Raw genomic sequence first — 13,950 nt, 5'->3', positions numbered from 1 at the left:
TTGACCCAGATATATTGTGCACTGTTGCTCCAAGAGGATGATGGTGGAGGTTTTCAGCCCGCTGCTGTCAGATGAAAATCTTTTATCACCATAAAGTCAACTTTTCAGAAAATGAGAAAAACGTGGCAATTTTCTCACTGAGGCCAACATGTTTGAAAAGATTATGTTATTAAATGGGGCTTGTGTGTCTTAATGCTATGTAATCAACACTTAATACCATATTTTAGTCAAAATAGAAACTAAATAGGGGTTGTGAGGTTTTAATGGAACAGTGGTAAAGCAAAACCATTAGAGGCATCAACAGTTTTCACATCCCATACATTTGTGTCTTGGCCCAATTACATGCGCACGCTACTCAGTCAGCAACTATGCCCTTTTGATCTGCTCCACCCCCTGCTGGTTGCTCCTGTCATTGCACCCAAACACACCTGATTTGTAGATCAGAAGCAGAGGAGGGAGGGAGGGAAGGATGAGAGGCACGATATCTTATGTAACATTTTTGGGCTGCCTTTGGTTAGCGCCCCCTCATGCATCCATCACACTCATACACACACACACACACACACACACACACACACACACACACACACACACACATACACACACTCACACTCTTGTACAAGCACGTCTAGCATCAAACGGCACACATAATGGCAGCTTTCCACACGGAGAGAGAAAGCAGGCATCAAGGGTGGCAATGGTGGCAAGATGAAAGGTGACATCCCCACCCACCTCTCTCTCCCTCTCTCCCTCTCTGTCTCTCTCTCTCTTTCTCTTCCCTCCCTCTCTCTCTCCTAGAAGGTTAGACATGTCTAGCTTTGATGTGCACTGCCACCTCTGTAGAAAAACGTCCTGTCTTTCTCCCTCCTCCTCCTCTTCTCTCCTTTAGCTTCACCATTTTCTAGCTGTCGTTCCCATTTGTTTTTCTCTGTGCCATTTTTTTTTTTTCCACATTTAATCATTTATCTTCTTTATTTCACGCTGTTGCTCTGTACTGGTCATTAATTTGTTTTATCTCGCTCTCTTTCTTCTTATTTGCTGTTATTGAGAAAAAGGTGCATTTTCGCTAGAGCAGCTTGCCTCAACCAAAATCCATAAAAGACTAGAAACTCACCGTAAGCCAAGCGTCGGCTCTTCAGCTCTTCGGCTCCGCGCCAAGGATTTCCAGCAATCAGCTTCAGAAATCCTCCTGCCGTAGCTCTGTATCAAAGGTGGTTTACTGTACTTCAGAAAATATGTACTCCCCACTGGCCAGATATTTTTGAATCTTGTCTCAAAGAGCTTAAATTATACCACTGATCCTGCCATCATATTAATCTGTAGACCGTATGACAGGAATCAACATCATTGATTTCCCTGTATCTCACTGCTAATATTTTCCCATTTGAAATGTCAAGTGAACTCATTGCATTCAGGCTATAAAGTTTAATATGTGAGTATTTGCAAATGAAGCATAAATATAGTGCTGTTTATTTGACATTTCTGTCAGCCCAAAATTAGCCAACATGGGTTATTTTATAGAGGAGTATAAACAGCTTCTTTGTGGTGATTGAAATAGGCTTGTAGAGATTTCCATGGGTGGAATATAGTGTTGAAGAATTAATCCCTAAATGCTACATATACATATCCATTTTTGAAAAAACTGCTACCTGGAATTCATCAGTCAACATTTAAAAGACACGGACGATTGCACCCTCAAAAGCGTGGCTATTTTGTAAGCAAATGTACTGTATTTAGATGACTCATAACTCTTAACAGTAACCCACAATGAGCTTTTCTTTTCACGCCACACCAATCACAATGTAAGAGTAGGCGGCGTTTTTTTTTTTTTTCTTCTTTCAAATGGAGGATATCTCATTTTGGAACAAAGCCCCTCACTTACTCCCAAAGACTGTGGTGATGGAAAGGATACTGCCTCATCCTACTCTGGCTCTTCTTTTTATCCCGTATTTTTTCAGCGGCTCTCTTTCAAGTATGCATGGATTTCTCCATTTCATTCTCTGCGAGCGCTTTTCTCATTTCCATTTCATTCAGTCAGTCACACTAACTCTCTGAAGCTCTCTGTCTCTCGTTTCACTACATCTTTTCCTCCCTCGTTCTGCTATCCTTCCCTCTCTCCACTCTTTCATCTACAGTATATTCTCTCTTTTGCCCCATTCGCCTCATTTTCCTTTTTTCTCTCCCCCTCCCCGCTGCTTTCCTCCCTATTCTTCCTTCCTGCTATTCTCACCCCTTTCCTCCTTCTGTCCATTGCCCCTTTCTCTCTCTCTCTCTTCTCCTTCTCTCTGCTCCTCTCTCCATTCCTCCCTCTCCCGCTGACCCTCCCTCCCTCCACACTTCCTACTATTTTCACCTTGCCACCAGTTTGCCCTCCTTTCTCGGGTCAGCTGCAGTTCAGTCTCTTACCCAAGGGAGGCCTGGCTGTCTGAGAATGAGGCGTGGAGAGGAAACAGAGGGGAGGTGAACAGAATGAGGAGGTGGGGAGGGGATGGATGGACAGAAGGAGGGAGGGAGGGAGGGAAGAAAAGAGAGAGAGACAAGGGAGACAATGGAGGTCGAAGGCAGGAGGTGGGGAGGGGATGGATGAGGAGGTGGGGAGGGGATGGATGGATAGAAGGAGGGAGGGAGGGAGGGAAGAAAAGAGAGAGAGACAAGGGAGACGATGGAGGTCGAAGGCAGGTTAGCATTCGGTACCGCGGCCTGTCAGATAAACGGAACGTCAGATTAGTTGCCTCCCAGCCCTCCCGGAGGGAATCCCAGGATGCATCGGGAGGGGGGAGTGGGGGTGGAGGAGGTGGCGGTGGGCAGGATGAGTAAAGGTTGTAAAGGATGAGTCAGCGAAAAAGAAACAATTTTATGGCAGGTGCAGAAAAACTACCAATGCTCTCTCTTCCCTCTCCCCCCCCTCTCTCTGTCTCGCTTCGTGTCAACCTTCCCTCTGTGAGAGTTATCTGCCATCAGGGTCCGCACACCGAGCACAAAATCAGGCGAAAGTGGCTGCCAATTTGTCGCAGGTGCTTTAGGCACTGTCAGTTTATGAAGGGAGGCTGGCTCGGCGCTGGCGAAGGAGAATTGAGAGCGAGAGGTGGGAAGCTCTCCGGGGAGGCCGGGCCTCGACAAAGACGTGATGCATCGAAGTCAAGCTTTATTCTGCTGTCCACGCGCGTGTGTTCATGTATCCCCATGTGTGGGTGAGTGTGTGTGTGTGTGTGCGCATGCCTGAATGAGTTTATTTGTGAGTGAGAGAGACACAAAGAGAGAGAGAGAAAGAGAGAGAGAAAGAGATTGTTTTAGTTTGTGCGGGTGTGTGTGTGTGTGTGTGCGTGCGCACACACACACACACAAGTCAATACAATAGAACTAATTCTCTGCCAAATTTCAGAATATCAGTAATGATATAAATGTGAGAAATTCTTTTGGGTGAACCGCAGACAACAGACACAAGTGAGGACATACACACACATTCACACGCACACACACACACCCCCAAGAGAGCACACACACACACATATACACACAGACACACACCTGGTATCTGCAGAATGCGGAAAGGATGTGGCCTTGGTTGGTTGCTTCATCTCTTTTGCCACCATTGTTAAGGAGGAATTGGATTTTGTGTGTGCATGTGTGTGTGCATGTGCACGCACACACACATACGTGCGTGCATGTGCGTGTCGCTGGGAGGAGAATGTTGCTGATTGTCTGGTGAAAGCCCGGAGGGCTCGCTTATGTAATTGAACTGAGCTGCTGTACTCAGATGAATCGCCAAGCCAATAAAACCCATTAGAATTGAATTGCATGAGAGAGTGTTGGAGATGGAGAGAGAGAGAGAGAGGGAGAGAGGAAGAGGGAGAGGGAGGGCGAGAGAGGGAGGGAGCGATGGAGATTGGGAGATAGCGGGGAGATAAGAAATGTTTGAGCATTTGCATGTATGTAAATACACGTGCGTGTGTGTGTATGTGTGTGTGTGTGTGTGTATGTGTGTGTGTGTGTGCGTGATGGTATCTGCAAGACAGAAGGGGAAGTGAGGTAGGAGAGAAAGAGAGAGACAAATAGTTTTAAAGAAAGGTTCATGGTGGGCAGAGGGGAGTGATAGAAAGTTGAATGGATGGAAGACAGTGAGATGGAGAGCTGTACTAGGTGAGCAGGGGATTAGTGTGGGTCTGCTTGGCTGTTGTAATGAGCCGTTAGGATAATTGGAATGAAAAACATGGACCTCCATTTAATGAAGTGAGACTTGGAAAAAAAGAATAGAGTGAAAGTTGAAAGAGGTTGTGGGTGGAGGAAGACGGAGAGAGATTATGCAAAGTCAAACTTGTTAAAAAACTCATCTTCAGCGCAGCTTTCCTCTATGCGTGACAAAGCACCTCAATTGACTTCTGAGTGAATTTTTGCGCGAGTCTTCAACCAATCAATGCTGACCTTGTGGGCAGGTCAGAAGACCTCCGACCAACGCCCGCTGATTGACAGCTGTAGCCACCAATACCCTGGGCAAGGCCTCGTAAGCAGGAACCGAACATGAAAGAATAACAGGGCTCATCCAAAATGGCGACGCAGTATCCTCAGGCGTGCGTCTGCGAGAATGAGATACGAGGGGAAACGTCATTATCGCAAGCGCCGCCACATCCATCCCTGGAAATAACATGGGCTGCGTGCCTGATTGGCAGCCATATAGTGTTAATGAATAACAATATGATGTGGAGAAAAAAAAGGGACGCTATCGGCCAAGAGAACGACAGCTGTACGGCATTCTCCTTAATTAATCTGAAGAGAGGGAGAGGGAGAGAGAGCGAGGGAGCGAAGCCGCCGAGGAACGAAACCAGAGAGGCAACCGAATGAGAGAATGCGAGGGGGGGGGGGATGTAGAGGATGAGGGGAGAGAGTTCCGTTGAAGAAGAGAGAGGAGAAAGAGAGTGAGAGATAGAGAAAGTAGGAAATGGAGAATATTTTTTTTTTTTAGGTCATTCCTGATGGTCAAGAGAAATTAATCAGCGTCCAGTTAATTAGTGCACCGACCCTGGCCATTAATCCTCAGCCTCAAGTGAGGACCACATGCACACATACGTGCACCCACACACACAAACACACACACATCACACATGCACTCAGTACGGTAGCCACACGCACACACACACACACACACACACACACACGCCGGTTCCTGTTATCTGCTGCTGTAATTCTTCCCACACACGTGGGGCCAAGAACACACACACACACACGTCAATATGTCCATCAAAGTGTGTGCGTGTAAGGGCACTGTCTCTCTCTCTCTTCCTCTCTCTCTCTCTCTCTCCCTCTCTCTCTCTCCCTCTCCCTCTCCCTGCTCCATCCTCCCTCCTCCGCTCCGTCTCTGCGAAAACTTGTGTTTCTCTCTTTGTCTTTCCCGCACAATACAGTACTCATCGCATGCATTTCTTTCTTTGCGGAGAGAAGAAGACCGTGGTTGGCCATGAAGAAAAAAGAGAGAGGGGAGTGGGGGGGGGGGGGGGGGGGGGGGGGGGGTGAGAGTTGTGCTGACATAAGAGGAGTGCAAAAAGAGATTGATGATCTCAGGGCCAGTGGGAGAAAGGGGGAGAACAGACAGAGGAATACTTACCAATAAATTACTCCTGAGCAGAAAGGGCAGCGAGAGTGTGTGTCTGCGTGTGTGTGTGTGGGTGTGTGTGTGAGGGAATGTTTCTGTATGCCCATGCGAGGGTGTGTGTGTGTGTGTGTGTGTGTGTGTGTGCGCCCATGTACTCATACACGCACATGTGGAGTGTGTGTGTATGTGTGAGTGCACGAGCAAGCCTGCATGTATTTCTTTGTGGTGCGGATAAGGTGTGTGTGTGTGTGTCTATTTGCGGATGAGGGGTGCGTGCGTGTGTGTGTGTGAGTGTGTATCTGTGTGTGTCTTGAAGCTACATAGACTACTCCCGCACGTTGCGGTTTTATAGAGATCGTTTGATGAAGTGGCATGTTATTGAAAGTGAAAGTGCTGATGCTCCCACACACAGACACACGCAGACACACCCACTCCTCCATCTGGCTTTTAGTTCCTGTCTCCCATTATTTTTGTCTTTAACAGCAATATGAACTTGTCCCTCTTCTACCTCTCCCACCTACCATTGTGTCTCAGCCATTGATTTGGAGAATATGTCAAGATCCAAGCTATTGTTCTGCATTGAATGAGACAGTCCCTGCGTGGCACTGTTCCATTGGGAATGCATCTGTCACAGACAATGTCTCTGTCTCCCCTGCCATTGTACCACCGAGAATGTGTCAGTGGCAGAGAATGTGTTCCCATATATTCCAGCTACTGTGCAGATGAATGTCAGTCTGCCAGGTGTAATTCCCTTTTAGCCTCTGCTTTAAAGCATGTCATCTCCACCGTAAACGTCTCTTTTAACCCCCTTGGTTGGTGTAGAAGACCGCCAGGGAACGCCATTTGTCCCCGTCCTTATCGCTTGTCAGAGGTCGAGATCGATTCCGTTTCGGCCACGGTCGATTTGGGAAAATAATTAGTAACATTTGTCTCCGGAATCGAAATGGAATCGGCCACGATTCCTGATCAATGTTTGAATCATGTCTTTCCTCAAGCCCTTGTGTGGTTTTCCCCTTCCCTCTCAAAACTCATTGGAAGGGACAAGCTAATGTCTCGCGTCCAATGATTATTGAGCAGGAGGCTAAGGCAGAACAGCCAAGAAACATAGGGAAGATTAGGATTCAACCATTCTTTTGCATGTAACATTTATCACATAATAGTCATCTCGCTAGAAAGCCCTGCAAAGCATGTGTTGAAATGTTTGCTGCATGTTGTAGATAATAGTGTTTGTGTATGTGTGTGTTATCCCCTTCCCTGTCTGTCTGTAGATAATGTGTCAGTCACTACCATGGTCCCTCCCACTCCTACCACCCCAACCCTCCTAACACACAGCTTGGCCCCGAACCCCAAAGGTAACGTACACACTCCCCTCTTCATCCTCCATCTCTCTCCTCGTCCTTCCCACCTCTCCTTCGGTGTCACCCTCCTTCCACTCCCCTGCTCATCTGATGGCTCTCAGGTGGCCTTCTCCGACACACACACACACACACACACACACACTCCTCTTTTTCTGCTGTAACCTTCCTTTGCCCTGCATCTACATGGGTGTGCGTGCTTGCACACACTTGGGTATGCACCATGTGCAACCACCCACTCTATCTATCTTCCCCTCTCTCTCTCTCTCTTTCTTATCAATGGTTGTCTGATGCACCCCACACACATTGCCCAGTCAGCATTTGTCGATGTGTGTGTGTGTGTGTGTGTGTGTGTGTGTGTGTGTGTGTGTGTGTGTGTGTGTGTGTGTGTGTGTGTGTGTGTGTGGCCTGGAGTGGCTCTCCTGGTGCTGGAGGACATGTGTGTACTGCTAATGACTCAGAGCCTGAGTAGGAGGTGGGGATAAGGGACTGGCAGCACACCGAGCCTTTAGCTGACTGACAAGCCTCTGGAGGGCTGAGGAGAGGCCACTCAAACATATTCACACACACACACACACACACACACACACACAGGGTAGCAGAGTAGAGCCAAGCAGCCTTTCTGTTTCCCGACTGTGTGATACTCAGATGGGAATACAGTCAGACAACCACCTGGATCTGATTTTTTTTCTTTCTTTCTCTCTCAAGTTTCTCTGTCTTTCCTTTACGTGCAGAATGTATCTGTCTGTCTCTCTCTCTCTCTCTCTCTCTCTGTCTCTCTCTTCCTCTCTCTCTCACACACACACACACACACATGCACAGGCTCACTGGTGGTATCTATTCTTTCTTTCCACACCCTCAGTTCCTCTCTGTCTCCTCTCTGTCTTCTTAGAGGAAGAGATGAAACGCAGGGAGCAGGGGCATCCTTCTTCTTCTTCTGCTGTCTCTGGCAGTTAGGTGTTGTTCCTGCTGGGCATGTGTGGAGATGTCAGAAAGAGTCATACAGGAAAAGCGTGGCGTGAACATTTCGGTGAACGGCTCAGTCGATGTTGACGCATCGTTGGAGGGGTGGGGGGGGCGCTTCTGAGAAACGGCGCACTTTTTTATGCTGTCATTTCCCATGGAGCTTTGGGCCGTGGTGGATTAAGATCGGGAATGGCATGAGAGAGAGAGAGAGGAAGAAAGAGAGAGAAAGAGAAAAGGTGTAGCGCTTAATTTTTCATTCCGCCATGAAATATTGCCCGGGCCGACTCCTCGATCACACCGCACACTCGAATCACAGGTCTCCCGGGTTTTCACAGACGCGCAGAGATTCACTTTATCACACACACACACACACACATACACACACACACACACTTACACGCATGTGTGCCCACACACGCTCATATACAGAAGCTGGCGGCGTGCACTCACACTCGCTCAGACACAGTGACACAGGCATTGTGCTCGCTCAGGCGCTCACACTCGCTCACGAAACACATGCACACACACACCGAGGTGGGCAGGGGAGATGCACTTTCTCCTTCTCCTCCTCAGTCGTCAATCCCTGCTCCTCCTCTCCTCCTTTTCTTCTCCGCCTCCATCACTCTCTCTTTCTCCCCGTCTCTCTCGATCCCCACGTGTTAGCACTATATTAATGATTCATGTTTTAATTCCATTCTGTCAAGGTCCAAGAGCTGCGTCAATAACTCTGTGTCCTTGCCTCCTATATAGGCCCCACTATCAGCTCCCACTCCCTGAAATAAGCTTTCTGTTACTGTCAGCGAGTCACACACCATCTTGTTATTTAAGTCCAGACTCAAGACACATTTATTCAGCACAGCCTACCTCACCTCCTACCTTATACCAGCTATTTCTTTCTCTTTTTCTACATCCCTGCAGCCTGCCATTCACCTGCTTTTCCTGCTTGCCCTGGTATTTACCGGCGCAATGACATCCACTCACACACACACACACACACCTACGCATGCACACACACACACTCACACACATGCAAAAGCTCTGGCCCAATTTCACGGAGTTTGCGATGTTCTCTCATTATCCTTGTTTTTGCTGTATTTGTCCTTTGTCTTCTATAAAGCACTTTGTGACAATCCCGTTAGTTAAAAGCACTATACAGGTAAAGTTGACATGAACGATTTCTCACCGCAACGATTTCACACTACAAAATGTCACAAAATTGTACTTTTTTTTTTTTTTACCTTTTTATCTCTTTTTGGTGAGGTGTTTGATTTCATTTCCCAGGGTTGCATTATTCTGGGTAAAACACGCGCAAAGTTTCCTTCATTCAAAATGCATTGTGCTCTTGACAGGTGCTTGGCTGGAGTGGCTTTTTAGAGGATGGCACACTTATTTCTCTATTCACTCTTCCCCGTTGCCTTTTTCTCACCCATTCTATCTGTCTGGGAGTCTGCGAAGCGGTGGGTGATGACGGGCGATAATGCAAGTTTGGTGGGAAGACATCGACTTCTCTTCTCTCCTGTCTCTCTGTCCTCTCTCCCACGCTGCTGTTTTTTTAATGTGTTCTCTTTCTCTTGTCTTTTATCTGTTTTTTTCCTCAACATCTGTCCCGCGTCTCACTCCGGTTGATTCCTTTGATTCATTTTTTTGTCTCTTTGTTTGTCTTTTTGTCCTTGCCTTTGTCTCTCTCTCTCTCTCTCTCTCTCCCCTCCTCCCCCCACCTCTCTTTCTCTCTCTCTCTCTCTCTCTCTTTCTCTTTTCTCAGATCCTGGTGCAGTGGTAGAGACCCACAGTGCTGTACCGTACGCAGTGATAGGGGGCGTTCTGGCGCTGCTGGTTTTCACTGTCATCTGTGTCCTCATCGTCACCATCTGGTGCTCCGTCCGACAGAAAGGTAACACACACACACACACACACACACACACAGTAAGACACAGAACTTTCTTGCAGCAGCAGGGCACTTAAAGCACATATTTCACAGGCGCACATTATCATTTCTCTCCACCTTCTTGCATATGACACTGTGGAAGAAAATCGGTGGAATGAAGTTATTTACAGATTCTTAGAAAATAGTCTTTTAAACGGAGGTGTAAAATTGTCAATGCAGAGCAGACAGAACGGGATGCTCCTCTCCACCCAGACGCTGTCCATGATGAACGACCTTGGCCGGGGTGGAAGAGAGAGAGAGATATGGTGGGGTGGGAAATGTAGGCGTGGTCTCCGTGTTTTATGACTCTATACGTTAGTGTATCAAGGCTCATCCATTAAAAGGAAGACTCTGTTACGCGCCTTCCCTATCTTCTTAAGTGCCCCCCCGCGCTGGCAGCCTTCGACTTGGTGCCACGGCTGCCAAGAGACGATCCGGGAACGCTGTAGCAGGCAGGGAGCGGTCGCCACGGGCCGTTACTCTCACCCTATGGCTAGACAAGCCGTCAGTCAACATTCAATATGGCTTGACCGCCAATCAGCGTAGAGACAGGACCATTACAACCAATCAGCGCGCAGACAGGGCCATTAGGGCTCTGTCTTCGGCCCGGCTTCGGCTGCCAGCGTGCCAGTCAATCTCTGCGGCGAAAAGAATGAGAGTGTCACTCACCCCCGGAGTGAAGGCACACACGAGCGGGAAGATGATTTGAACGGTCCTCGCTCTCTGTAACCTGCGCTGCGCCGATCCATTAATCATATGGACCCGAGAGGTGTTGAAATGTGTTTGATGGGTTTTCTGAGTGACACAAGCGTCCCATTGTTCTGTTGTACCTAACCTTCCCTCCACCCTTTTCTGTCAATCTCCTCTCCCTCTCTGTCTTTTATTCTCTACTATCTCCTCCTCGTCCCTCCCGCCTCTTCTGCCTCTTCCCTCTATGCGCCTATCTGTCACCCTACCACTCATCCCCGCCGGTAGGCTCGTACCGTACCCGAGAGCCTGTTCTTGCTTGGTATTGACCTAATAATCAGTGAACTAATTAATTAATCAATCACAGGTATGGTACTCAATAATATTAGCGCTGTTTGGTTTGGTAATGCTGCATGACGCTGCAATGATTATGCCGCTTTGCCAGCTAACCTTCCCTCCCCGATCTCCTCTCTCGATCTCCATTCTTGCTCTCTCTTTTGCTCTCTCTTCTGGTCTGTCTCTCTCTCTTTCTCTCTTTCTCTCTCTCTCTCTGTCTCTCTCTCCATCCAGGTTCCTATCTTACCCATGAGGCCAGTGGGTTGGATGAGCACGGTGAGGTGCAGGAGGCCTTCCTCAATGGGAACGACGCCAGCCAGGGCAAGAAGGAGTACCTACTGTAGCCCTCCTCCTCTCCTCTACTCTTCTCTCCCGACTTCCTCCCTCTATCCCTTCCTCTCCCTGACTCCCAATTTACACACACACACACACACCTACACACACAACACGCCATATCAGGCGGCCTTCTGAAAACGACTGTATACAAATACTGCACACAGCCAATCCATCCCGCCCCATTCCACTCCATATCCACACACTCAGAGACAGACTGAGAGAAAGAGAGTCTATAGACCCACTAGCCATTAACGACTGTGCCATATAATATAGGTCGGAGAAACTAGGGAAAATGGAGAGCCAGAGAGAGACAGCGGGAGAGGTGAATGTAAACGGAGACAAAAAAAGAAATGATACCACAATTATTTTGATCGAGAGGGAAGCGGAGAGCACAAAGCGAACCGGCACTCTGTCTGTCTGTGCGGCCGCCAAACTAAAAGGGGAATTAGAGGCAGATGACTGCTGTAATTCCATGCCTGGAGAAAACCATCCATTTCACAAAGCTCAATCTTTAACTGGCAGAGAGGGAGCAGTGGGTGAGGAAGGGGGAATCGGGAGGAGGTGCATTTGCTATTGAGCGCCCGATCCAAGAAAATTGAAATACTTAAAATTGCCAAAGCATCTTGCCCACAGAGCGCAGCTCATATATAATTCTTTGACAACATTGCAGCGTGTAAGCCCAGAGTCTCTGCAAGTATTCATACTTTATGAACAAGCTAACTATTCTCAATATTCTGTTTTGTCATCCCTTGGGTGGCTTGCCAATAGTTGGTGACAAAATCAGCTATTACAGATTTTTTTTTCTCTCTGCAAAAGTGAGGAAAAGTTGTTTTTCTTTTCCTTTAATTTGCTCTCCATCTCTTCTGTCCTCCTCACCTGTTCTCCGTCCTCTCCCTTTTCTCTTCTCTCTTTCTTTTTCTCTCTGTCTGTCCCCCTCTATCGCTCCTCCTTTGTTGGCTCCTAATAATAAAAGGATTAGTGCTGGGCTGCTTTCCTGACAACGAAGAAAGGAATATGACTTGCTAAGGCATTAAAGAAAAGCTTAATTATTTTAGAATGTCATTAAGAGGATAAAAAGGTTTAAAAGTCTTTTAAAAAGAAGGAAAAGGGGAGTGATAGCAAAAGGAATGAATGAGAAAATGAAATGGATGGATATTTTTCTGAATGCTACCACACATATGCAGACACATGCACACATTCATACGTACAGTAAACACATTGACACAAGTATACATATCTCTGAATTCCTTATTTGTATAAAAAAGAGAACAGCAACATAAATTAAATGAAACTTTTAAGAAATATGAAAACAGTTTATTATTGAAACGCATTATGAAGCAACTATACTAACACAGAATATTAGCCTAGAGGTGCAAAGCCGAACAAACTACTGTCCAGTGATCTTTAAAGAAAAAAATGGAAAAGAATAAAAAAAATTTCATTTGTCTTTATGAGAAACCAGAGGTCTTATTGTTTTTTATTAATTATTATTATTATTTGAACAATTATGATTGTTGTTACTGTTATTATTATTGCTGTTGTTATTATTATAATTGTAAATGTTAATGAACTGTACACTTCCCATGATTTGTTTTTGGTTCTATCTAGTGTAGAAAAATTGCCGTCTTTTTTCACTCTTTCCCTCTTACCTCTCCTCTCTTTCCCTGTCTTTCTCTCTCTTTGTCTCCTGTGCCTAGTCGTCTCTTCTCCTGTCTTTCGCTCTTGTTTATTTTAGAGTCCATGTGTCACTGTTGATATATAGCTAACTATTTCTTTATAGGGGAAAGATACAAAGCACGACAAAATAAAAAAGAATTCAAAAATAACCATGGGGATCAGTCTGGTTTTTGGATGTGTTTACTATGTAATTAGAGGGAGCTGTTTTTGAAATCCCGTGGAAGGAGAACAGGAGACAGAGCATATGATTGGATCAATGGGGAATAGTGGAGTTATAGGTAGGAAGATAAAAAATGAAGGCAGTCGAGCTAGATATAACTGGCAGCTCATTGAGAATGAAGAGAATAAACGAAACAGAAGGCTCTGTGGCGGCGCTAATGAATCATAAGAACAGATAGTGGGGAAGAAAGGGTGACAGCGGGGTTGAGTCAGATGCACACAGAAAAATATGACTCCGCCATTAACTTCCACGTAATCAATACCCGATTCTGTTGAGAAGCACTCAACATGTCCATCTGTGTGCAGGGCTGGATTTGAAAGCCGCCGGAGGTCGCCGGGTGATAGATCGATGTGTTTGTCTTCCATCGATGGCGAGGCTCCACGGTCGCCTGTCATAAAGACAGATTGTCAAACGGCAATCAAAGTAATGGACTTGCCAGGTGCTACCAGTGAGTTGACGCTCTGAGCAACAAACAATCAACACACACAATTCGAGGTCAGGCATATCTTAAGTTTATGATGACGCAAGGGTAGCTTACCTGGCTGGCACTATCAAACCCATAAACCTGAGAATATTGTTCCTTTATACGTGTGTCTCCAATACAGAACTGCATGTCCTTCCAGCGAAGGTGGCAGTCTGTAGTTTTCCTATGGGATTCATACACTGGCTGGTTGTTATGTCTGTTTCTCCTCACAGTTGTCAGAGAAACTCCTCAACTGACAAACTTCATAAAAAGTTAATGGTCAGAACTTTTTTTGTTCAAGCATAAGCTGTATGTTGTCTGTAGAAAAAGATTCCCGTCACCTTCAATTTCACAGGGTTTGCTGTTGGGTAGTTGCCACAGTGTTACTGCTGGCAGTAG

At 46.6% G+C, this 13,950-nt stretch overlaps 1 protein-coding gene across 5 annotated transcripts in view; it reads left to right on the top strand.

The window, feature by feature from the left end:
• Window positions 1-12,996, top strand: part of cadm4 (cell adhesion molecule 4) — a 146,340-nt gene extending 133,344 nt beyond the window's left edge. For 3 of the 5 annotated variants that reach the window (XM_071535535.1, XM_071535538.1, XM_071535534.1), the window contains exons 7-9: window positions 6,856-6,939; window positions 9,671-9,799; window positions 11,090-12,996. In XM_071535535.1, coding sequence (XP_071391636.1) covers window positions 6,856-6,939; window positions 9,671-9,799; window positions 11,090-11,199 — 323 coding nt within the window. In that variant the 3' untranslated portion in view covers window positions 11,200-12,996. Of the gene's footprint in view, window positions 1-6,855; window positions 6,940-9,670; window positions 9,800-10,807; window positions 10,887-11,089 lie in introns of all 5 variants that reach the window. The other 2 variants (XM_071535536.1, XM_071535537.1) reach the window with 2 other exon arrangements.
• The last annotated feature ends 954 nt before the right edge of the window (window positions 12,997-13,950 follow it).

This window comes from Centroberyx affinis, unplaced genomic scaffold (genome assembly GCF_046629955.1).
Source record: "Centroberyx affinis isolate AG114_WGS23_722 - 3 ecotype Tasmania unplaced genomic scaffold, CSIRO-AGI_Caff_v1 ptg002726l_1, whole genome shotgun sequence".
Taxonomy (NCBI): domain Eukaryota; kingdom Metazoa; phylum Chordata; class Actinopteri; order Beryciformes; family Berycidae; genus Centroberyx; species Centroberyx affinis.
This window is presented reverse-complemented; position numbering and strand designations above follow the sequence as displayed.